General features: G+C 34.6%; 1 protein-coding gene across 1 annotated transcript in view; it reads right to left on the reverse strand.

Moving 5' to 3' along the window:
- The window catches only part of TNKS (tankyrase), a 210,624-nt gene that overhangs the window by 45,481 nt on the left and 139,643 nt on the right, over positions 1 to 25,500 (reverse strand). The window contains exons 9-14 of the mRNA XM_025993534.2: positions 25,135 to 25,256; positions 23,580 to 23,671; positions 23,420 to 23,498; positions 9,694 to 9,865; positions 3,888 to 3,967; positions 567 to 712 (exon numbers count right to left, since the gene is read on the reverse strand). Coding sequence (XP_025849319.1) covers positions 567 to 712; positions 3,888 to 3,967; positions 9,694 to 9,865; positions 23,420 to 23,498; positions 23,580 to 23,671; positions 25,135 to 25,256 — 691 coding nt within the window. The remainder of the gene's footprint in view (positions 1 to 566; positions 713 to 3,887; positions 3,968 to 9,693; positions 9,866 to 23,419; positions 23,499 to 23,579; positions 23,672 to 25,134; positions 25,257 to 25,500) is intronic.

The raw sequence follows: 25,500 nt of genomic DNA on the forward strand, positions 1-25,500 counted from the left end.
AATTAGATGTCTATTAATACCACTGACTTTGGAATGGATGGCTTCTTTGAGAAGAGATTATATATTTTTAATAGCAAAAAGAGAAAAAAGAACAAAGAATAAAGTATAAACTATATAAACACATTCATATAATATAATAAAATACTGTTATAGACATTAAGAAGACGAGATGAACAATTAAGTACTAAAATGGAAAGACAGTCAAGATATGCTACTGGGTAAAAAAGCAAATTAAGCTGCACAGAATAGCATCATCATTTATGTTAAAAACAAGCACTGCTAAAAAACAAAAAACAACAACAACAACAACAAAAAAAACAAGCACTGCTGCCACAACCGCATATACACTGATTTATACTTTTAAAAAAATCTGGAGGATTATCACAAAATGTTATTATAATCTCTAGAAGGTGCGGTAATAGGGATTCTCATTTTCTATACTGTACGTTTCTATTTAGATGCTTTAAGTTTTCATTACTTTTTTAATGGTAAAAGAAAATTCCTAAGACTTCGAAAATATTTCCAAAAAATTGTTAAGCCCTCAATAGCTGAATTCTAACACATACCCTTTGTCTTTGGCATGAACATCGGCACCATGGTGTAGAAGGTACTCCACAACAGACACGCGGTTATAGCCTGCTGCAAAGTGTAAGGGTGTAGAATGCCGGCCCTCCAAATCTCTGCAATTCACATTTTGAGGGCTGCAAAGTTGCTTTAATTATACACACACACACACACACACAAACACAAAAAGAGCATTAATATTTATTCATAGGTTTTGCTCCAAAATACTGCAGGCATCTTGGATAAGCTGTAATTTCCTAATGAATATTTATTTCAAAAGATTAGATAATGCAAGTGATGTTTAAAAATCAGCACGCTGCTTGGCTTCACAGTGTCTACAAATATTCTTAGTGTTTACAGAGCAATTTAATTTTTTTTTTAAAAAAAACATTTCCTGGCCAAAATCCTAATCAAAAAGAAAAACCCAGAATACAGCAAGAATCTTCAAGGCAAATTATGCCTTCATCTTTCATCTTCACAGGGTTTCCTTCCTGAGATTGTTGGCCCTAGCACATCTGCTTGTACTAGCGTGCTGTTAGCCATGCTTTCCTCAAGTAGGACCACCTGGCTGACTGCAGAACTACACAGAGTTCTCATCTCTGCCGACGTGGTCAGCAAAACACCTCCAGAAAAATGACATTAATTTTGCCTGGGCCATCCAGTCTGCCCCCTGACCCGCTATAGCACAGCCATGCGGTCATCAATGCTTCACCTCACCTTTGGGAGAGGACTGTCTAATTCTACGCGGCAGACTGGTTCTAGTCATGCTCTAGTGTTTCACCTTTCATCTCCTTGGGAATGCCAGCCTTTCTGCATAGGCTCGATTCTTTCTGCTTACAGAGGGGTGGGAAGCAAAGGAAGAACCAGCAGGCTGCACCACTGGCAGTGGCAGATGAATTTTAGTAACAACACGTGAATAATAATGCATGACTGATCAAGAATCTCATATTCTTTCAGTGAGAGAATAATTGCCTATCTCTGAGGTTGATCATTATCTCCATCTTCCAGATAAGGAAACCAAGGCTTGGGGAGGGCTAAGCAACTGGTCCTTTCTCATAGAGTTGGTAAGGCACATGGTACAATAAAGGCTCAAACCTGATTTTCCTGATTTATAATCTCTCAATCTTTCTGCTACATCCTTGTTTACTCTCCTAATTACCCTCGTTCGGGGAAGTGATGCAGAGAAAGGGAATGGAAAGAACAGTCAAAAAGCCAAGAAAACAGGGACATCTTCTAGCCCACAAGGTATGACAGCAGAGCTTTCCAGGCATTTGACAATTTTGTTGCTGCTCCTGCCACTGTAATGAACTATTATTATATAAAACCTAAGAGCCTGGAAGGCATGTGTTTCTACTGACTTACTGGGTAGGACCCTCACACTGGTAGGGTACAAACATGACTTTTCAGGTGGTACAAGGATTACATGATGGAAGAAAATCTGGGCCATAAGGGAGAGCTTCAGCTCATCAGCTCTATATGGAGAAGCCCCAGACTCTCTAATCTCAAGAGCCACTGTCATCTGGCTGGGTCAAATATCTTACCCTTTCATGACAAATCAGACTGTGGCTGCCTTACTACATAAATTATAGAATCATAAAACAAAATGAGACAGAAGTGAGTAAATTAATACATAAAACTAAAGAGCACAAAAATTGGTAGCAAACACCTTCTATTGGTGCCTTACATGATTGAAGCTGCTTCTTGCGGCTGCCAGGTTTTCTTCAGGCTTATATTCTAAATTGACTTTTTTGGGGGGGGCAGAAAATATCAGCAAAACAGGGACACAGTACGGAATGAAACACAGCTCATTTTGCCAGGTCACAAAAATAAAAGCCATTCTGCTTATTAAATATTTGCTTTCTAATATTTGGAAGTTCCTTATTCTCCGTTCCATTTCACCTTCCTTTTGAATGCCAAAGCACTTTTACATTCTTCCTATCTGATTTTCATAATTTCAAATCCTTTACTCGGCACACAGCTTTTTCTTCTAATTTCTAACATTTTAATACTTTCTGAAGCCTCTAGGGAAAGAAATTTATCACGCTTAATTCTCACTTAATTTGTGCTTTGCTTTTTCTTCTGCCACTTCCATTCCATTCATAAAAATAGGTTGGTTTTTATTGTGAATGGATTGTTTAGGAAACCTGAAAGCTGTATTAGATTTGCCTACCAGCACATACAAAACATATGGAATTAAAAATTACATTATTAAGAAAATACTAAACTACTCATTTAATGATAATAGGCACATGTAGCAAGTCCTGAGATTATCATGCTGTGATGCAGAAAAGGAGTCCTGGTCACTTTTATATTGAAAGATTTTCTTTTATTGGGATACATTTCAAATGATGAAAAGTATGTAATTTCAATAAGAAAAAAAGTACATAGCCTTAGATCTAAGAGAACTTTAAAATTTCTCCTCAGTTTACACAACTGAAATTTACTATTTTTCTTTAAATAACTTTAGATATTCTTGCATGATGGAAGAGATGTTAGAAGTGGCACATACTGAAACAAAAAAGAATTTCTAGGCAACAGAGCTTGAAAGTGTTTACTGTCATTTTCAACCAGTATACATCAGCAAGAATGTTACATCAGTTTGCTAGTTTGCTTAATAAGAATAAAATTTAGCTTGTAAAAAATAACCTAGTATGATTGTCAGTACCAATTTGACAATTAGCCTTCCTCAAAAAAAGAAAGAAAGAAAGAAAGAAAGAAAGAAAGAAAGAAAGAAAGAAAGAAAGAAAAACTGTAAGACAAATCCCCAAATCAGAATAAAACCTCTATCTCTACCTTCACCTCTACATGGGTGATTACAGATAGGAAGTATGTGTTTTAAAAAAGCATATTCAATATCAGAATATCATTTTATATTTGAAAAAAATTAAATCTATAATTTAATGTTAATGTTTATAATTGCATGTTTCTATATCACAAATAAAGGCTGTTATAAGAATGCTTTTCTAGAGCAATTATGAGAATCTAATAGAAAACTTGAAGAAACATTGTTACAAACTTTATTGTACTATTACCTGGGCTTGAACTAGCTTAGAAATTTACAAATGTGGCTAAAAATAACACTTTCATTAATATAAGTGGATATAAAAGAGTCATATAACCGGAAGGAAAGTGACTAAAGTGGTTTAATGGATATAAAGCACATACTAGAAAATCTTTTCTGGTTAAAGAGCTCTCCTGTTTATGGATCTACTTTGTTCATCCCTTTTATTGTTCGGATTTGAATAGTTTCACTTAGAAGCTTAAAATGTACTGGTTAGCAAAGTTTCAATAGTGCTACCGAGACGTTAAAAGCAGTGATTTACCTTCACAGTTTCCAAGTCTCCAGCTTTAGATGCCTCTAAGAGTCGATAGTCAACATCAGAAGTGCGTATAGGTGTACTTTCTGAATAAAAGAGAGGAAAAACTACTGTTGGTTTTTAAGAAATCACAGAGTTAAGATGGGAAAATTATTTGGTGAATGGAAAGAGAGACTAAGAGGTCAGAAATTCCTGAGGTCTAATCTATGGATTTTTCTCAATAGTTTTCAGATAAGAAAAAAGTGGCTTCTTGTTTCAATTCACATCCATCTTGTCCTAAAGCTACATTTAAATAAATTTAAAGACACACAAATCCTTCTCCAACTGTACTATTCTAGTCTTTAAACTTTTTGGCCAACACTTGGCAAAAGGGAATAAAGAAACATAGGAGCATGATATCAAAAACATCTCCATGATACTTTGGCTTTACAAAGTATGGTAGCAAAGCTTTGCCATAGATTTTGTTGTGTAAACTGAGGGAAGGCTTGTTGTGTAAACCGAGGGAAGGCACTCAACTTCTAGTACTTAATGTCTAGCTTTTTTCTTTTTTGGCCTTGACTTCCTCAATATGAAACATAAGGACTACTTCCAAAATCAGTGATCTCAGAAAAATATAATCAGTGTACAAAAAAGGCCTACTAAACACAGAAATTTGTTTAATTCATATTCATTGAATGGCTTCAGGGAAATGCAATTAAAAATGTCTGTACAATTGGGAGGTGTGGCACAAATGCTAAATACAATATAATTAGATTAGGCTGTTAGGTCTAGAAGTATGTGGCTAACAAACAAAAGTGTTTTGATTATTACAATATAAACAAACCAAAAATTCATTACACATTGGCTCACATAATTTTTTTAAAGATAACACCATAGATTACTCAAAATACATTTGTGGACATTACATGTGGCCTTTATAATGAGCATGTATATACAAACTCATGTAACACAAAAGGAATGAAGTCACTTGGATTTTTGACTAGTAATGGTGATGATCAGCAGACCACTTAACAGCTTGGTTTTTGCACCTAAAAAGTCAGTGTTGGTTTCTCTTAAATCCGAAAGAGGATTATCCTATGATCAAAGATGCCTTTCTTGAGTCCACTGTCTACGTAGGAAGATCAAGTGATGTTATGAAAAGGTTTTAGATTTCAGAAGAAATACTTGAGCTCTTTCTAGTCTAAAGTGCTTCATTCAGGAGACTATTGTTTTACAGAATAGGCTATGAGAACTCTTCCATGTGTTTATTTAGTCATGATAATACTTAGGTAAAATGATAAGATTAAAGCAAGGAAAAGAAGAGAGTATTTCATATGATGAGGTACATTTCTGAAATATCAATAAATATGTTTCTTTAGAAGAGGGTTTATTATTTGTTAGTTTGTAGAATTGTGGAGGAAAGAAATCAGGTCTTGATCTTCTCCATGTTCCTTTTCACAAAGAACATTCAAAAAGCATTTGCTGAACTGACTTCCATGCTATTTTATATGGGGGGTCAGTGAGTTTGGCCTATCATGGCTTTCTCTGGCTGCCTTTTATCCTGTTCCTTCTTGTCTTACTTTCTTCCATCCTCACTGTGCATGCCATGGCTGCATTTATGGGTGAGAAAGTCTGTGTATATATAACTTCTCTGTGACAGTGATTCTGGCAGCTGGTAAAACTCATTGAAACATCCTTCAGATATCTGTAGGTACTCCTTTAGGTTTATCATTTCAACAAAATAAAATGACACTTGTTTATATATATGGAGTTAGACCTTTGGATATTTTCAGACTCTAGCATTTGAGGGATACAATTAATGTGGCTAAATGTTTTAATTCTAAGAGCAATTTGAAATTGGCACACTGGTCTTGATGCAGATTACTTGCAAAAGGGTATATTTTACAATCAAGCAAAAGTTTTTATGCAAATATTAAGAATGCTTCTGAGAACTATGGAGAAATCCTTACTCCTAAAGAGCAGAAAGTAGTTATTTAAAGATATTGATTCATTACTGTACAAATTATAGGGTTTTGCATCCATTATAAATCCTGAATAGGCTTAGAACAGATTCATTTTTAGAAACAATGTGACAAAGTATTAGGGGAAAGGATATACAGATACACACACACACAGACAAACACACATCAGGAACTTTGTACAAAGAGATGCAGAATTAAAAGGAGGATATAAAACTTAAGTTAAAAGCCAACATACATAAAAGAAGAGTGGCTGATATGCTAAGTACTATATTAATAAATTCTCCTATAAGCACACTGGCTTTTGCAGAGTATGAAATTAAAGATTTCACCTAGAGTCAAAAACTAAAGATGACTTGCTTCTAGTTTTTTCTCCAATTCTATTCTGGCTCACCAGGATAAAAGAAAAAAGAAAGAAAAGAAAAGAAAAGAAAAGAGAAGAGAAGAGAAGAGAAAAGAAAGAAAAAAGAAAAGAAAAGTTTGAAAAGAAAAGAAAACAATAACATCCCAAACCTAAAGTTTCAAATCTGGAAGGCAGTTTGTTATTATTATTATTATTTTTTAAATCTCCTGTAGACTGGATGTTTACTGGACTGGTAATCGGTCTTTGTGGCTTATTTCAATGTGCAAATGCAAATGGGGATTTCAGTGTTTAGTTTAGCTATTATAAATTCCCAAATCCTTACCTCTATAAATGATTAGGTAAAAGTAATGAGATAACCATACTGGAACAAACAGAATAACTCATGTCAAGTCTAGCCTCAAACTTCTGTTTAAAGGAACTGTCTGTGACACTAGAAATGCTCTTTATCTGTGCTAATATAGTAGCCACTGGTCACATGTGGCTACTGAGTACCTAAAATATGGCTAGGACAACTGCTGAGCAGATCCTAAACTTTTATTTAATTTTAACTAATTTAAATTTAGCCACATGTAGCTAGTAGCTACCATACCAGATAGAGCAGGTACAGAGAAAGCAGGCCTAGAGAAAAAAGTCAGATCTTCTGAAAGGATGTTTTAAAACGATGGTTTAGAAACACTACTATCTGACATTAACTTTGACATAAATACTGCCAATAGTTTACAATTCAAACTTTATTAAGGTAAACTATTGGCAATTACTGACTTGGAAGCTGGAAGTGCAGGTTTCTAAAAGTTGATATCAAACCTGGTAACAGGTGTATTTAAATGCATCGTTAAAAGGTTACCCAGAACAGAACTCCAATAACTTAGTATATACCCTATGTGATTGATGCATTCATTTAGGAGTCACTATACATATAACCTAGAATTTGATTTGTAAATGTAGGTATAATCAAAAAGTTCAGCTAGCACATGGTCCACAGACTACACAAATTTCCCACAGAAATCTTTGTTTAAAAAATTATATCCTTTTTCTTTTTCCTTTTTTTTTTTTTTTTAAATTTTATTTATTTATTCATGAAAGACAGAGAGAGAGAGAAGCACAGATACAGGCAGAGGGAGAAGCAGGCTCCATACAGGGAGCCTGACGTGGGACTGATCCCGGGTCTCCAGGATCACGCCCTGGGCTGAAGGCGGCGCTAAACCGCTGAGCCACCCGGGCTGCCCTAAATCCTTTTTCAAACAAAAAACAGTTCCTATTTCCAAAACCTTTCTAAGGGCAAGATTTTACTATATAATTCTACTATCTGTATTATTTTTCCAGATCAATAAAGAATATTAAGAATTAAACCAAAAAGTTCTGGCATGTCCAATGTTACACATTCATTTATTTATTTTTAAGATTTTATTTATATATTAATGAGAGACACAGAGAAAGGCAGAGACACAGGCAGAGAGAGAAGCAGGCTCCTTATAGGAGCCCGATGTAGGACTCGATCCCTGGACCCGGAATCACGACCTGAGCCGAAGGCAGACGCTCAACTGCTGAGCCACCCAGGCGTCCTGTATGTTACGCATTTAATTACCTATATATGTTTTATCTTCCAAACAAACTTTTATGAAGAATTATCAAAATAATTGAATAAAATATTTCATTTGTGATTCAGTATTTATCTTTTATCAGAAGTCATATAGTCTAATTGCATTGCATTAGAAGACATTTAAATAGCATTAATGGATCTAATCTGCTTAATTTTTTCCATCTTTTCCATTTTGTCAATTATCTCTAAAATTCTGCATAATTTTATTAGAAATTTTAATGTGATAGCTGTCTGTTTGCCTGATCTATGGTTATAACTTATAAAATCTAACTTAAAATTCAGCACTAAATGGTTCTTGGCAAAAAGTGGAAGAAAAACATTTAGAATGCTTTAACAAAAGTCACACCTTTTAGAAATTATATTAGAATTTACTGAGAAGGCAGAAAGAATTCCTAGTCAAAGCATGATAATCTTCTTTAAGTAAATGTCCTATTGCTTTGTAGAAACAGAAGTTAAATGAAGTCATGTTTTTCATAGTTCAAGCTTGCAATCCTATAATAGGAAATTTCATTCCTTTAGATCTTTTTAGTTTTGATAGTAAAGGTGTCCTACACAGGGCTTACTTCAACCGTCTCAAGATCACCATCTAAGAGTGAAGTAGAATGATACTATCTATGAATGAACTAGCATGAGGAAAGTAAATCATAAGTAATAGCTTTTAAAATATGGTACAGATACTCTTCTGAGGCTGGTTATCTCTGATTCAGACCTAACAACATATGTGAGCTCACAAGCCTAGAAAGCTCCCTATTTCAGAATAGAGGTATAATCCTCAACTGTGCTATATTTTGGGGAACCCTTCAAAATTTGTAGGGTATACTTTTGTCTTCTAGAGTAGTTTTGTCCAAGCTATTACTGTTACAATAATTATAAATTATTTTACTGCAACTTACTCTCACTTTCCCTCTATATTTTAGTTAAGGCATTTAATATAGAGTTTTTAGAAGGTAAGTATACAGTTAGGCCACAGTATCTGTAAATTTCATTTCTGGATAAGGAAAGGGGATGTTATAAAATATTCATTATGACAAGTAGGGGGAGGGCACTGTATCTGATGGAGTAAAGAAATCCGGGTTATAGGCAGAAGAAAGTAACTAGGGCTTGACATTCCTAGTCTCTAAGGCTTCCTTCTCCATTTTACTCTTCCAGTTTGTTATGTCCTAGAGCAGATATAACCCACAGACAGAATGAAAGGGATGGGAAACAAGAGTCAATTATACTAATAATTTTGTATCTAGCTCACCATTTTTTAATAGCAAGACTGTGTTATTTCCTCTAATTTGGGGGCTTGGGAAACTAATATACTCTCATGTCAGTTCTGTGTTTGACCTCCCTCAATCAATTAAATAGTTAAAATATCTAATACTGTATTAGGTAGGCACTGATATTCAGCAAGATTTTATAATTATATTTAAGCTAGAAAAAAACAAGATAATCTCATAATGGTGTAATGAAGTTAGGAATTATAAAAAAAAAAAAGCAGGTCAGATTATCACATATATAAGAACAATTAATTGAAGACCATTACCAGATGAATGATTTCTAGTTTTCTCTATTTGATAGGTTTTAGAGCTGCCATAATTCCACAGTTTATATGAGCTTTAAGTCTCCTTTAATCATAACTTAACTCATGAGTCTGGTTTTCAATTTAAAACTAAAAAAAAAAGAGTATGCTTCCTTCTCATGACACGTACCTCACACTCCACCAAAAAAATTGATGGGGGGGGGGGGCTCGGGCTAAACTGCAAACAAGGAAAGTTATGAAAAATATTCAGGCAAAGAAAGCATTCTAAAGAGCTCCTTAAAATGAGTAGTGCAAAATTTGTCTGTTTCTATCAGTGGACATGAAATGGGAAGCACAGAATGTACTGTTTATTTATTTTAACTCACCACTTAGAATCTGCTGCACGGCCTCGTTCCCCATCTGTGCTGCTGTAAAGCCTTGTAAGGAGATGATAGAAGGATCAGAGCCGTAACTCAGCAGGAGGCGGCAGGTCTGCAGGTGACCTGCTAACGCGGCTCTATGCAAAGCAGTCTGACCAAGGGTGTCCAGTGCATTCATCTGAAAAATCGTTGGGTGGGCACACAATTGAGTATCTACTCATTCCATTTTACACCCTAGCAAATACATTCTTATGAGAAAAATAAATTGTCAAGGTGTTTTGAAAAATGCCACAGACTATTTACTATTAACTTTTGTTTACCGCTTCTGAAAAAATCAGTTTCTTACTTATCCTTTTCTGACCCCTTTACTGAAAATTACAATATACTCATCCCCTCTCGGAATGACTGTCTTCCTGTCATTCCACTTCCTGCCACTACACTCAACAACTAGAATGTAAGGTCTCTAGGGCTGGGACTCTGACATTCACTGCCTGCCACATCTAAGATACACATGAAATTCTTTTGGATGAATGGGTTTTACCAAACTTGCTCCCGTAAAATAAAGACAACAGAATATGTAAGCAAAGACAATCAAAATAGCTAATTACATTTTTAAAAAGATTTTTATTTGACAGAGATAGAGAGAGAGAGAGAGAGAGAGAGAGAGAGAGAGAGAGAAAACAAGCAGAGGAGCAGCAGGCAGAGAGAGAAGCAGGCAGAGAAAGAGGGAGAAGCAGGATTCCCACTGAGCAGGCAGTCTGATGTGGGGCTCGATCCCCGAACCCTGGGATCATGACCAGAGCCTTAACCCACCGAGCCATCCAGGTGCCCCACATTTCTTTTCTAATTTTAGTAAATAATTTTAATAGAATGCCCTCACTGAATTACAAATACATTTAATCACCCAAAAATAAAGATTCAAATGTTCCATTTTAAAACTTTGAACACTTACCAAGGAAGAATAATTTAGCTAGTTTGAAGACTGTTTAAGATAACATTCAACTTTGGGATCAGCTTCATAATTTAATCAAACCTGTTTTCCAGGATGCCCCAGTAAATACCTTTTATTTCAAACAGACCAAAGCCCATGTTCATTGTACATACTGCTTCTTTCAAAGAAACCCTTCATCTTTCTGGATTATGTAATTCAGTGCAACTTTCATCTTTCTTAAGAAGTCTTGATTACCTGAAGGCTTGATGATTACTGCCTTTCTGAATACTCATGTAAAATTAATACTATTAACACTAGGCTAGGTTTTGTTATGGTTATTGAGAGTATGGATTGCATTATATAGATCTTCTGGGTCTTCTAGAAAGCTCCTCTTAAGGGAGTAAATTCTCAAATATATGCTAGCAGATTATTCTAAGCATTTGTATATACCCACCAAATACAAAATTAAGGACAGAAAAGATTTAAGATGACTGATCTCCATGTCTTCAGTCTTTCATCATTTTAAGTAAGGCTGTCACACTTGTTCAGGCAAGAGTTTATCTAAATTCTTAATGGTGTTTAACAAAATTTGCCATGAAATACTGACATATTTAATTAGATCTCATTTGCCACCAGAAAAGTGACTGTTTATATACAGGCAACATAAAAGCACAGCCATTATTAGCATGCATTGATGGAAAACATAAGCTACCAAACTAAACTTCTTGACTTTTTCTATGAACATTCCTTTGTTACCTCACTGTAAGAGAAAAACTTAAAATTGGGAAATTCTGATCATTAACAGTTCTCTGTAAATCTGATAAGGAACCTACTAAATTATTTAATTGTAGTGACAGAAATCCTCAGGACAGCTTCTTAAATCATGGGAACATGGTTTGAGAATTACTACTTCAAAATACAGATATTACCAAGTTCTTTTTCAGCTCAAACTAGTGACCCCTCAATGCTGTCAATTAAGACCATCTGTAATTTACTTTTATACTTCCTACTATATATTTTTTAAAAAGATTTTATTTATTTATTTGAGAGAGAGAGAGAGAGCACAAGCAAGGAAGGGCAGAAGGAAAGAGAGCAGGCTCCCCACTGAGCAGGGAGCCTGACATGTGGCTCTATCCCAGGACCCTGGGATCATGGCCTAAGTCAAAGGCAGACGCTCAACCATCTGAGCCACCCAGGTGCCCCATTTCTACTATATTTTAAAATCATAATTTGAAAAAAAAATCACAATTCGATAGGCTTACTATGCTCCAGCTTTATTAGATTACACTGGAACCCTATTTTATGAAGGTGTTAGTTTCTAAAGTCATTGCCAAAGGTAAAGTTTGCCTTTGGTCAACATTATTCTAGCAATGTAATGGTACAGAGACCTAAGGTTTCTTAGTAAATTCAACACTCACCTGTTTTACCTTCAATGTGTGAGCAGATCAACTGAATACCAAAGTCATACAATATCTTTAAACACTTAAAAACACACTGTGTAAGGAGAGACTGCCTTATACATATGCATAGTGATACAGAGCAATACAGAAAACAGCAGCTTCCCTTCTGTCTCTCACTCACTCTGGGGCATACATTCTTGGAGCAAATCTGGGCAAAAATCACCACTCACTATTATTTACATTCACTTTTCTCGTTCCTCTCCCCTTCTCAGTTTTGGAGGGTCCTGACATGCAGCTGAATGCAGCTCCACTGACACATTCTCATTTCTCTACCGAGCTATTATTCTGTTTCACACTCCTTACACCCTTGTTGAAATTAGAACTAAGTTGTTTACCTCCTAAAAAGTCTCATAAGGAAGGGATGCAGCTAACATTTATTAAGCCCTTACTAATGTTAGGCTCTGTGCTAGATGCTATATGCAAATTGCAATCTATTTAAACACAAAATTATGACTTAATCTTAAATATAACTCTTCCCCTCTGTCGTCCTCAACCCCAGAAATACAAAGTTGAAGGACACAGCTTGGAGCTATGTGAATAGCTTATGTGAATAAGTGAAAAAAATAGAATAATGTATAAATCACAGTTATTGTTAATTTATAAATTTTTTATGTTTAGCTGAAAAAAATTCCAACCAGTTGGTGAGGGCCAATTGATAATGCTAGAAAGTTAAAACCTTGATCATATACTGAAACTTTATGTCCTCATCCCTGTTTATGTATATAAGGCATTTACTCATTCCCATAGGTGGTACTGTATTCTAGTATTTCAGAAAACCAAACTTTCTTAAAGTACAACACAGACGGGTGTTAATTTAAAATTCTTTGCTTTAGAAAAATGCATATATTTTTTATTAGGAATTTTCCACTCAAACTCTAAAGAGTTATCATAACAACAAAAGAGTATCTATGGAGTTCTGTATCAGACAACAAAGCTGAAGCGCTGGGATTAGTTGTAGAGAAATATCAACATATCATCAGAAGGACTCATTCCATGGAAACAAAGAGAACAAAACTAGAACAATTTGGTGATACTTTGTATAACTCAGAGAATGAACAACAATGGATGCCAGGGAAAATATTAAACAGACATTAGACAAGGGTTTTTGTGAGGAAGGATTATTCCTCACTAGACCCAAATGTCACATTTCTCAGATTCCCTAATCTCAGGACTCCAGGCTTGTCTTTCTATGTGGCAGCTCTATGCTATCAGCTCCGTATAATCTCAGCCAAAGCCAAAAAGGATGTTTTATACATCTATTGGAAAAGAGAAGAAACCTTTCCCAGCAGATTAATATGGCTAGGGCCAGAAATGCCTCCCAAGCCCACACCTGCACCAGTCACTAGCAAGGAGAATAAGATTACCACAACTGTTTGAGATCAGCCTTCTGTGAAGCTCCCAAATCTGAACAAAACAGAGTTCTGTAGAGGATGTTGGCAAGCTGTGATCCATGGGTCACTTCCAATCAGCTGACTATTTTGTACTGCTTGCAAGCGAAGAATGATTTTTATATTTTTAAATGATTGCATTTAAAATGGTTATATAAGTACCTACAACACCAAAAATATTTACTATCTAGAATTTTAAGAACATGTTTGCTGATCCCTGTTCTGAAGCAAAGAAGAAAAGGAAAAATGATTGATGAGAAATTGGCTGTCAGAGTTATTACTGATCGTTAAATTGATTCAAAATTGAAAACAAAAATTAAGATCCCTTAACTTCCTCTTTTCTTTTCTTTTTTTTTCCCCCCTAACTTCCTCTTATATTTAACTTTATCAACATGCTAATGTTCTGCCTTGGTTTATTTATTTATTTATTTTTTACCAACCAGCCATGGAATATAATCAGGGCTCCCTACAAAGTGGTCAATCTACTTTTTTTTCCCTCCACATATATATTCTGAAGTGGTTCAAGGCAAGGAAGCCAAAGTGTATGTGCCTTCCAAGGTATGTGATAAATTTGTTTTTAGAGGGCAGAAATAACTGTTTTATAGGACTATAGGTCAATCCCCATACCCCGATTTTTAAAATGGGTTATCTGGCAGGATTTGCATTGCTGCTCTAATTCAGTTTCACAGTGAAAAAGATGATATTTTGGAGCTAGTGTGATTATATTTCATTATGATTCCAGAGAGTCATAGGGAACTCTAATTGTTTAATGGTTCCCATAGGTTTGGATTTATTACTCTAATACCATACTATAAGTTACAGAAATGGGAACTGATAGTAATTTACTCTATTGATAGAGAAATATAGGAGATTAAATGATATGGGCATGTTATTCACAAATCTGTAATTGAAAGCACTGAATAAAAGGGCCAACCAAAGTCCATGACAACCTGAAAGTCATGACAACATTGGTTTTTTTGTCCTCTTGGCTTTGACAATTTTGACTCACACATTGAAAGTTCTTCACTCAGTCAAAAAAACAGGCTTAAAACATTTAAAATATTCTTTATTAGATAAGAATCAAGCTTCTAAGAAAAGAAACAAACCAAAAAATACAGTCTAGTATTATACATATAATTAAGCACTCAAATGCTGACTTAAGCTCAGATAACCAAATGAGATTGCCACTCACAAGGATTTTTCTAAGAATTTTCAAATTAAATAACTATATGCATATATGTATGTATTGCTCTCCATAAGTTTTGTGTTTTTAACCTAAAAAATGTGTTTGACAGATTTTATATATATCATCATTAATTTATTATTCATATTTTAAAGAGATACAATTCTTTATATATATATAATTCTTTATATATATAATTAATTACATGTAATTATATATAATCTGCAATCACCAACATACACACTTCTGGAAGAAAATAGGGAGTGTTACATCGATTTTCTGATCAAGTCTTCTTTAGATCTGGTCCTCTATTCCCCTCCATCCCTATCTCTACCATAAGGCTATGATAGAGGGTGTCATCAAAGATTCTTACCATTCAGTGCTAAGGAGATAATTTTCACCAAAGTACAAAAACTGCCTCAAATAAGAAAAATGCTACATATAATGTGTGATAATGTGTGGACAGGACTAGCTTGAGATAAATATTCAGAAGGTGTCAGAAGAAAAACATTATCTGGTAGTTTTAGAGATAAAACATATTCCCCTTTTTCCCCTTCTATCTAGAGATTAAACACCTGAGGTATGCATGCTTTTCTATTTGTTTGAGTAGAAATTAATGGCTTTCCTACAGAGGGTAATTAGCTAAATGATATAAAGCTACAATAGCGTTTGGCCTGAAATATATAGGATATAAAAGTATGATTTAAACATGCCAAAACAATCTTGGAAACTAGCGAGCAGACTATAGGGAAATGGGTGAGGGGCATCTCTCAATATTGGAATCAGTGTGAATAGCCTAGTCTCAAAGTGTTAACCTCGAGACTGAGTTTATCTCTCTCCTAAACTTAAAGCTACCATTGTCCATATCACTCACAACAGTTCTGTAACATTTCTGTAATTAACCATCTACTGTTAACTCATAATTCTATTTTAGCTGTTGAATATATGGGTATATCTCAATCTAAACTGGATTTCAAGTAACTTCAGAGCTGAAAACAGTCTTTGTATTCCTTTAGCTAGAATGACAATGTAATTTCCTCCCAAATCAGGACACTTTGCAAGTGAAATGAAGAGTGAGTGAGTAAGTAAGTAAGTAAGTAAGTAAGTAAGTAAGTAAGTAAATAAATAAATAAATAAATAAATAAATGATAGGCATTAATAAATCTACAAGAAAGAAATAAAAGATAGGAATCTAAAATAGGTCTATGTCCTGGTGGACAGACTATAACCCAGGGAACAGGTGGCAGGCATGTTAAAACCCTCTTAGCTTTTAAAAGGTAAGAAATATGATCTATCTTAAAAAGCTAATTTTGTTGAGTACTGCTAAATCATTATGCCAGATATTATGCACATACCTGGAATCTACATTTCTGTAATTGACTTTCTAGAAGACTGTAGTTTTCTAGGAAGTATTTATCTTTCTGGAGCAAGATTCTGTGCATGCTGCGTGCCTATTCAAAAACTTCCAATGGCTCTCCAAGTATTATGAGAACAAAATCAAAACTCTCCAATTGAGACTACCAAGACTTTGCTCCAAAATATCTTCTCAAGATTTTCATTATATTCTCCTTTTCAGTACCTACTGGACTCACTAATCATAACTTCTAACTCCTTTACCATCCTGATTGAGTCATTATTTAAAATATGATTTGTATTTTGCCAATTTCTATATATCTAATCCTGAACATTCCTAGCTGAAATCTTACTTCCTTCATGAAATTTCTCTAATCTTTCCCTTATCCTGTTACCACCAGTGGAAGTAACTATTCTCTGAATAGCAGTCTACCCGTACTACCCTTATATACATCACTTTCCAATTTATACAATAGCTATTCAAATTGACTGTGTTGGATAAGACAATTATTACTAGATTTTAAGTCCCTTAAGAGAGAAGACTCTTGATCAAATTCAAATTTCATATATACCCTTTAGTAACAAGTATCATGCCTATATAAGTGGGTGTTCAAAATGGTTGGTGACTAAATGGTTCGTGAAAATAAACTGGTAAATTCTGGTGATAAAGGATCTGTTTTCATCATCCTAGTGTGTAGACCAAGCAAACCCTACACTATTAAAATATTCTTTTTTAAAGAAGATTTGAGAGAAAGAGAATGTGCACACATACGTGTTTGTGGGAGAGGGGGAGAGAGAGAAAGATAATCTCAAGCAGACTCCCCTCTGAGCACAGAGCTCATCCCATGACCCTGAGATCATGACCCGTGCCTAAGTCAAGAATTGGATGTTTAACTGACTAAGCCATCCAGGTGCCCCAACTACTAAAATACTCTCTAGCCAAAAATAAAAAATGCATTCTTCTTTCCCTAGAGATTTGAAGGAAAAAAAGTTAAATAGTGTGGACAAAATTGTTTAATATTGAAAATAACGGACTTACTTAATCTGTGGTAAGAGTGTAATTTAATTTGATCTTAATTTTTTTTTTTTTTTTTTTGCTCTTAAAGTTTTTACTGATATTTATAGAGCATTGTTATCCATAGTGGGATGGACATCATGACAGGAGTCAAAACCAAGAGTTGGATGTTTCACCAACTGAGCCACCCAGGTACTCCACTTTAAAAGGTTTTTATTAATTCTTTAATATGTTGTGAACCCACTACAAGAGTATAGAATTTGTCTAAAAAGTTAAATTTCAATATAATTTGAAAGACATAAAACTAGATTGTTTACTAGGGGAACTTGAGTGTATCATTATTTGCAAAGCTTCACGATTCACGTGGAATTTTAAAAGAATCAAGTTCTCTGAAAAGAGGTGTATTATAATGGCATCTATTTATTTTGTTTTATTAAAAGGGTACTCACCTTCTCACATGCCCTAACTGTCTGAGAAACAAGTCTCTGAGCATAGCTGATTAGACTAGCAGGAGCCAATCCAATGGCTATGCGCATGAACCACAGCCTCATTCGGATTCTCCCCTTCTCATCCTTGAGACTTGGGAGAGACAGTAGCTATCGGTGGTATATTTCTAAGCCAAAGACACATAAAGAAGGGGCTGCAAAGCCCATATTTAGGGCATAAAGAAGTAAAACAGAAAAATACAGTTTATAAAAAGAAGAATGAAATAGATGAACAAAGACCAACAAAGAAAAGAAACCCAACCAATTGCAGAAAGAGAGACAGAAAATGCAGTCAAGGTATCCAACAGTTTCCAAATTCCTTGTTCTAGTCTTTTGTGACTGTCAGGTACTATTTCTGTAGATTATTTCTATGGGATAACAATATGGGTTATCTCAGAGAAGTAATAAGCGAACATTTATATAATACAGATTTCCATGTATGCTTAATCTAGATTCAAATGATCTGTTTCTGATAACTGTAATGTCTCTCAGACCCTGGCCCTTTTGCTCTTTACACCGATAGGCTCAAACTGCAGATATTTGAACTATAAGAGGTACTTTATAGCTTTGAATGCATTTTATTTAACATCTTAGGGCTAATAGAAACTGCTTATCAATCCACCTCTAGAAAAGCATTAATCAAATCCTAATAACGAGCTAACACATTTCCCCAAAGTGAGCAAAGACTCTTCATCACTTCTCAATGTGAGAAATAAGCCTGTTGAATGCCAATTACTATTGACACAATTTCTTCTTACAAACAATATAAATAAATCTGTCAAATTAAGACAAATGATCAAAAGAAATTTCTCCATGCTCCACACATTTAACAGATGCTCGAGTAATGACAAAATATCAGCTCTTTTATGTATGGAATAAAAACCCATTTCTGAATGAAACCTTTCATTCTTAGGTATTAATAATATCATATGCAGCTGGAACTTAAGTTCTACTTAATAATGATAGTAGACAAATCAGTAGCAATAGAGTGCCAGGGTAGCTAACAATAATAAAGCAAAAACCTGCCACAAGAAGGATAAAATCTTCATTTCTCTCCCATTTAGGTTTTATAGTAATCTTGCAAAGCTGGGGGTTGATAAGAGATAATTAACTTTTTAGAAATGGAAATTTACTCCACTATAAAAGTAGATTTTTCTTTTTAAAAATATTTTATTTAAATTCAATCTGCCAACATATAGTATAACACCCAGTGTTCATCTCATCATGTCCCCTCCTAAAAGTAGATTTTTCCAAATGAGGTGTCTAATACCCCCATTTTCTTATAACCCTCCTTTCTTTACTAGACATTCATTTTTTTATCCTTTTTCTGAACATTTGCCTGCTTGCCTCTCCAGATCCACATCTATCCCTCCACTCGCTCTGTGTCCTGGAAAACTCACTTGTATGGATCATATCAATGAGCTCTTTTGGTCTTTAAGTTCTTACTACATTTGGCCAATGAGAGGCAATAGCAGGAGACCAGTGGGAAGCAGGAAGATGAGGAGGAGGGGTTAGAAAAACTTTTGCAGAGGCTACAGGGTTAAAAGGGGGCCTTCCCCAAATAGCTACCTTCTCGGCTTCCGGGGACCTCTCCCCTTCCTTGCCCCTTGCCCAGAGTTGATAACATCTCCCCACTTGCTGCTATCCTTAAACCCTGCCCACCTTTGTATATAATTGCTTTATTAAGCTTTCCTCAAATTACCCACTTTGAGTGTGCTTATTGCCAAAACCCTAACAAATACAATTCTCTACCTCTGTATCTTTGGAACACCACCTTCAAAAGCTGCCAGAACCTTTGTATAAAAATTGCCCAATTAAATGGCATTGCCTACACCTTGATTTCTCCCTGCAGCACTGAACACCTGTTCCTTCTTCATACTCCTACTGCACTCAACAGACACTGAAAGACCTGTCAATTTTCTCTTCCTGCAGCTGCTCTTTAAACATGGTAAACTGCAAAGGTCCCTTCCTTAACTCTCCATATTTTTTTCTACCAGGACCTTGCAACACATGATCACCATGTCAATGGCTTTCCAAAAGATCTTTCTAATCCTAGACCGTCTTTCATACTCTACTGCTGTATTTTCAACTGCTAGTTTTATCTACATGTTCCTATGTATCATATCAACTCTAAGTACCAAATTATCAAGGCATAGGAAACCAGTATTTCTCTCTAGCTTTCTCACTTCCCTGTATGGTACCACTAGTTTCTAAGTCCATTCCAATCCCCGATTAATTTCTAACAGTCCACCTCTTAAGTGGGTTTCATCTTTTTCTTCCTTGTTCATTGCTAATACCACTCAACTGGATTCAAGATTAGCTCAAGTTTGGTAGTTGCATAAACTTTCAAACTGGTATTTTCCATAGTATCTAGCCTACAGTCTTAATCATTTTGTATCTCAGTATTTGTTGAGTTAGTGGATCAAAACAAATTATAAAGAAAGTAAAAAAAAAAAAAACAGTAAAAAAAAATTATAAAGAAAGTGATATATAACTTTTATATAAAAGTTTAGACAATTAAGGGAAACATGCAATATATGTTTACAAAGACAAATATGGAAAAAATACAATGCTCATATTTACAAGTATCCTTAAAGTATTGCTTGTATGCCAGGTACTATATTATATACTTATATATACATAAGTTCATTTAATTTTTACACACACAAACACACAAATACTTACAGAGGAGGTATTAATACACAAATATCACTGATGAGTCAATTAAGGTTCCAGGAAATGAAGTTCAAGTTCATAAAACTAGAAAGTAGAGGACTATAAAGTGAAAAGTATGTCTGTCTATGTTATAATATGTTTAACATGCATACCAAACCTGAACTTTCTATTTATCATCAAGCTTTAAGCAAAAGAATGTTTTGACTTACATAAATATTAAGTTCTATCTAAGTAAGACAGATTAGTGATATTAGATCTCCCTATCAAATTCTCTGCCTTTTCTGATATATTAGCCTTAGCTTGGGAACTTGACATGAAGTAGGGAAGGAGGCAGGATGGAGGAAATAGTGTAAGAGAGCTGAGTCTTAATTCAAGTACCTTGTTCAGAAGGTGCTTTTAGAATCAAATGGAAAGCGTAAGTTGTCCAAAAATCAAATTGAAACCATGAGTTCTTCAGAAAGGACACTAAGCAAGCAAACCGTAGGGCCCAACAGCAGCTAAGCTGAGTTTTTACAGTGAGTTTTTACTACGACAGTAGCCACCATATACACCAACCCTAAGGGACAGCAGCCTGCTTTGGAACCAGGGAGTAAGGATGGCAATTGGTATTTATTCGTTCATAACCCTGATTAAATATGTTTTTTTCCCCTCTATTTTAAAGTGCTTAATAGAAGTTCTCGGTTTAGATCAACTACAGTGGAAGGACTAGAGAGGGCAAACTAGTCTAAAAGTCATTCTCTATTACTGACAGGGTATTTAAAATTATATGTGCTCCACTGATGGATTGAGATGTTATTGATGAAAACGTAATGTGAACATAAAGAGCAGAAAAAGATTGAGAACCATATACCTTGAGTAATGCTGACTGGATAGCTATTAAATAATGTTATTTTTCATTGAAACTTCACGAAATAAAATGACTCATGGGAGACAACCAATAGATATTTTCCAAAAATGAAGGGCACTGTTCATGGTTTTTCAAGAACATTATAAATGCCATAGCTATTTTTAAAAATAGGTCAATGATAAACATACAATTCTCTTAAGTATAGCAGAGAGCCCACTTAGCTTAGTATTTTCTGCTTGACAGAGTAACAAGACATTGTTTATATAATAATGCACTAGTCATACTCTCAAAATAGGTAATAAATCTATAGAACTATTTCCTTTTGTTCCAGTTCATCTTGACTTTTTATATAAAAACAGCAATGGGGGATGCCTGGGTGGCTTGGTCGTTAATCTGCCTTTGGCCCAGGGCATGATTCTGGAGTCCCGGGATCGAGTCCCACACTGGGCTCCCTGCATGGAGCCTGCTTCTCCCTCTGCCTGTGTCTCTGCCTCTCTGTGTCTCTCATGAGTAAATAAATAAAATCTTAAAAAAAACAACAACAACAAAACAGCAATGGTCCTTTTTAAAGCAAGGATATCCAAATTTTGGGATTGTGAACCTTATGAGTGAAGAAATGTTTTGAGAACCCTTTCAATAAATATTTGTGTTCATTTGTAAATTGTAACAAATAGTGCTATACTAATACATAATGGATATGTGCAAAACTTAACACAAAAAGAGAATTACAAAGGCTGGGAAAGAGATGAAACAGTTAAATATTTAAAAATATCCTATTTACTAATTTACAAAATGTCTTTTGGTTCGCTTAAAAAAAAAACCTTAATAAAAACATAAAAACAGTAATGTAGATTTGAAGGTCTAATTCTAAGTTCATTTTCAGTAGCTTGTCCCATTGACCACATTAGCTCAAAACATGTGACAGAGACATGTAGAACCAGTGGAAAAAGTACATTGTTAGTGATGCCTACTAAATCACAATGATGGGGCACCTGGATGGCTCAGTGATTGAACATCTGCCTTTGGCTCAGGTCATGATCCCGGGATCCTGAGATTGAGTCCTGCATCAGGGTCCCCGCAGGGAGCCTGCTCCTCTCTCTACCTATGTCTCTGCCTCTCTCTGTGACTGTCATGAATAAATAAATGTCTTTAAAAAAAAATGCAGTCACTTTCTCATTTACTTTAAAATATGTAATATTCGCCATTAAGGGTTTATGTTTCTTTTTTTAAAAAATACCTACATACATGTAAAAAGTACCTACACATAAGTCATTTGTCATTACAGATGATGACAAATTTCGGACCCTCTTATTTTCATTAAAAAAAAAAAAAGAGCACAACGCCTAAGTATGACAATTCTTGAAAATACTAATTTATGAAATAGTCAGACAACCTCTTTATGCTGTGAGATTGTCATTCCCTGGATTAAAAACAATGTTCCTTATGAAGGATCTACCATTTAGGATAGTATCCATAAATCCACTCATATGGACATGTGTAAAATGCAGTATGCATGATAACATGCTGAAAATGAACAGATGAGCAAGTTTGTCAGTGTCAATCCCTTGCTACTCAGACTTCCGTTCTTCCCCAGGAAACACCTCGATCTGACTCAGACAGGCTGACACATGGACCTAAGGAGGGAGCCAGCATCAATCTGTGTATTAAATATTGGCAGGTATTAATTTTGTTATTCAGAAATAAGGAAATTACTATTTTAATAAACTAAAATTCTAATATTTTTTCCTGTTTCCAATGGCTTGTCTTGTATGTTCCATAGAGTGTCTGTCTACTTTGGAGACTTCTGCTTTAAAATACACAGTCTTAAGGATTTAAAAATTTCCAATTTCATGTTACCTCTGAAAAACAACCAGTTTGTTTCCTTCCTCCCTCAAGTAATTAATAATTTCAGACAATGCCAACAAAAATGGTTACTGCAAAATTTCTTATTTCTTTAGAGTCAAGGTTATTTGAGAAAATAATTATCATTACCAGTTTAAAGGAACAAAAATGTTCTTTAAAATAAGTAGCAATACTCTATCATTTACAGAAATTATTCTGATAAGCCATCAAAGATGCTGAGTATCAAAACCTACCAGTTCCAGTATTATTGTAAAACAAGGTAGAGTTAAATGTATTTCGAATGATAAGACCATAGCTACATTTCACTGCTTTACAGAAGAACAATAGTAAAGTTCAATAAAACACAGGTAATTATTTTTATTAGTAACAAGACTTAAATCAGCTTTAAAAGAGAAGAGGTGACTTCAAATACATGGTAACAGTCCTTTACAAAATTCATTTTTCTAGGAAAATCAGAGAGAATGGTAAGAGCCTTAAGAGCACCTAGCTACTCAATTGCAAGTCTGACATTTTATTTCAGGTGTGCCTTACCTTTGCTCCATGCTTATGTAGAACTTCCATGACGTCATTGTGAGCTCTTTCTGCTGCAACATGCAGGGGAGTCATGAAACTATGGAGAGAAGAAAAAGAAATTTCCTAACTTTTGTTGCATTTCCCCTTTAAGACCTGCTTCCTCTGCAATTACACTTACTCTTTATTCTTTTCATTAACATTTGCTCCTTTTCTAAGTAATAGTTCTGTCACTTGCTTTCGTTTGGGATGCAGGGAGGCCACAGCACAGTGCTGTAAAGTAAACACAGCTAAGTTAATAAACTTCTGTTGACAAGTAGACTTCAGAATTAAATAGCATCTGATGACTAGTTAGAACATTGTTCTGTCAAAACATACTTAAAGATGTATTTTACATTATAGAGATCATAAAATTCTTCCTAAATACACTGGAAGTACAAGACATAAGCCTTCAAACTAAGGTGAAATGATTTTTGTTAAGCAGTAAGAGAGACACTTTCTTTTTCTTTGGCCAATAAATAATTATCCAATCTATACTTATTTAAAGGTATCAGAATGCTGCCTCTCCAAAGCTACAAATATCTACACCTGAATTAGTCAAACCTTTGTTAAGTTGTCAGCCACATAAATCAAAAGTTCTCAAACTCTGCCCCAGAGCTACTTTAAGCACTATAGAAGCCTAGATGCCCAGGTACAGGCAAGAAGGTAATAAACTTGAAGGAATTTAGTGGAAGATGTATTCTCAGAAATTTTATGTTTTATCCTACATTTATACAATTTTTGGTATTTTTTGTTTTATATTAATGTTTGTATTAAAATGTTAAGAGTAACAAACTACTTACTAGTGAATACAACGAACACTTCGAAAAAGCAGGCTAGGCTTACTCTGTTGCTTCGAGTATCTCCTGGCATAATGCTGGAGAACTTGAATGTATCTGAACTCTAGTCTGAGAGCCATGTATTTATGTGTGCATATAGTGGCCCACTTAAGTTTGATGACTCTTTTAATGTCGTTTTCAGAAAGAACTGATCACAGCTTGACTTTTTTTCTGCTGAATATATGTGGGAATGTTAACTGAAGCATATTTATAGGTCTGTGATAGAGGCATCATTTATGTTTAAATTGTGAATTTTGGAATAATTCTACCAGCCCTACACCTGAAACTTAATGTGGTCAATGACAAGGAAAATAAGCTAATCTTTCTGAAAGGGCCTTAAAAGAAAAAACATGAATAGTTTAAAAAAGAATTTGTACAGTCTGGAGCAAAAATTTCATACTCATCGTTTTTCTATAATGAATGCACTAACTCATTGGATAATGAATAATTCTTTGGATAATTGCTCCAAAGGATGATGCAAGTACCACTGAAAATACTTTAATCTTTAATGGAAAACAAACAGTCTTTACCTAGCAACCATAAAAAAAAAAAAAGATTCTAAGGGGAACGTTACATCTTGTATTTTATGAAAGAATTGGCCACAAAAGTAGATTTGTTATAATATGGTTGGGTAAAAACACAGGTAAAAATAATTCCCAAATCAAGGGTGAGCAAATGTCTATTCTCTCACCCATGAAAGCAATTACTTCCTGAACCAAATTTAAAAGTCAATGCAACCAACATTAAAATGGAAATTTCAGACACTAAAGTTACTGTAAGGTTTCTGAAATGAAAATCACACTTTGTGCCTCCACTACTATTGCAGACCTAAGGAATGGATTAACAGTAAAATCTTACCAGCGCAGTTTCATGAGACTGTGGTTGTTTGAAATTAATGATTTCCAAAGCAAGTGTTTTTTTAACTTTGGCTAGGTCTGCTTCTCTGGCTGCTTGTAGTAAAGAATGACCTTTAAATTCATCTGTTAAAGAAATAATAGTTGACATAAAAGATTTAAAATCTGTAAAAATCATTTTAGCATGATTATACATCAGAAAATTATTAATTTTACACATTGCTCTTATTTTACCAAAGCAGCAACAGATGATATGATGATAAATGTGCAAAGGATGTATAGTTAATGAAAAATTTTACAAAATGAATGCTCTGAAATAAGACTGTTTTATACTCTCAGAGTTCATAAAGACACTACAGATAAGTTTTAA

This window comes from Vulpes vulpes, chromosome 7, assembly GCF_048418805.1.
Source record: "Vulpes vulpes isolate BD-2025 chromosome 7, VulVul3, whole genome shotgun sequence".
Taxonomy (NCBI): Eukaryota; Metazoa; Chordata; class Mammalia; order Carnivora; family Canidae; genus Vulpes; species Vulpes vulpes.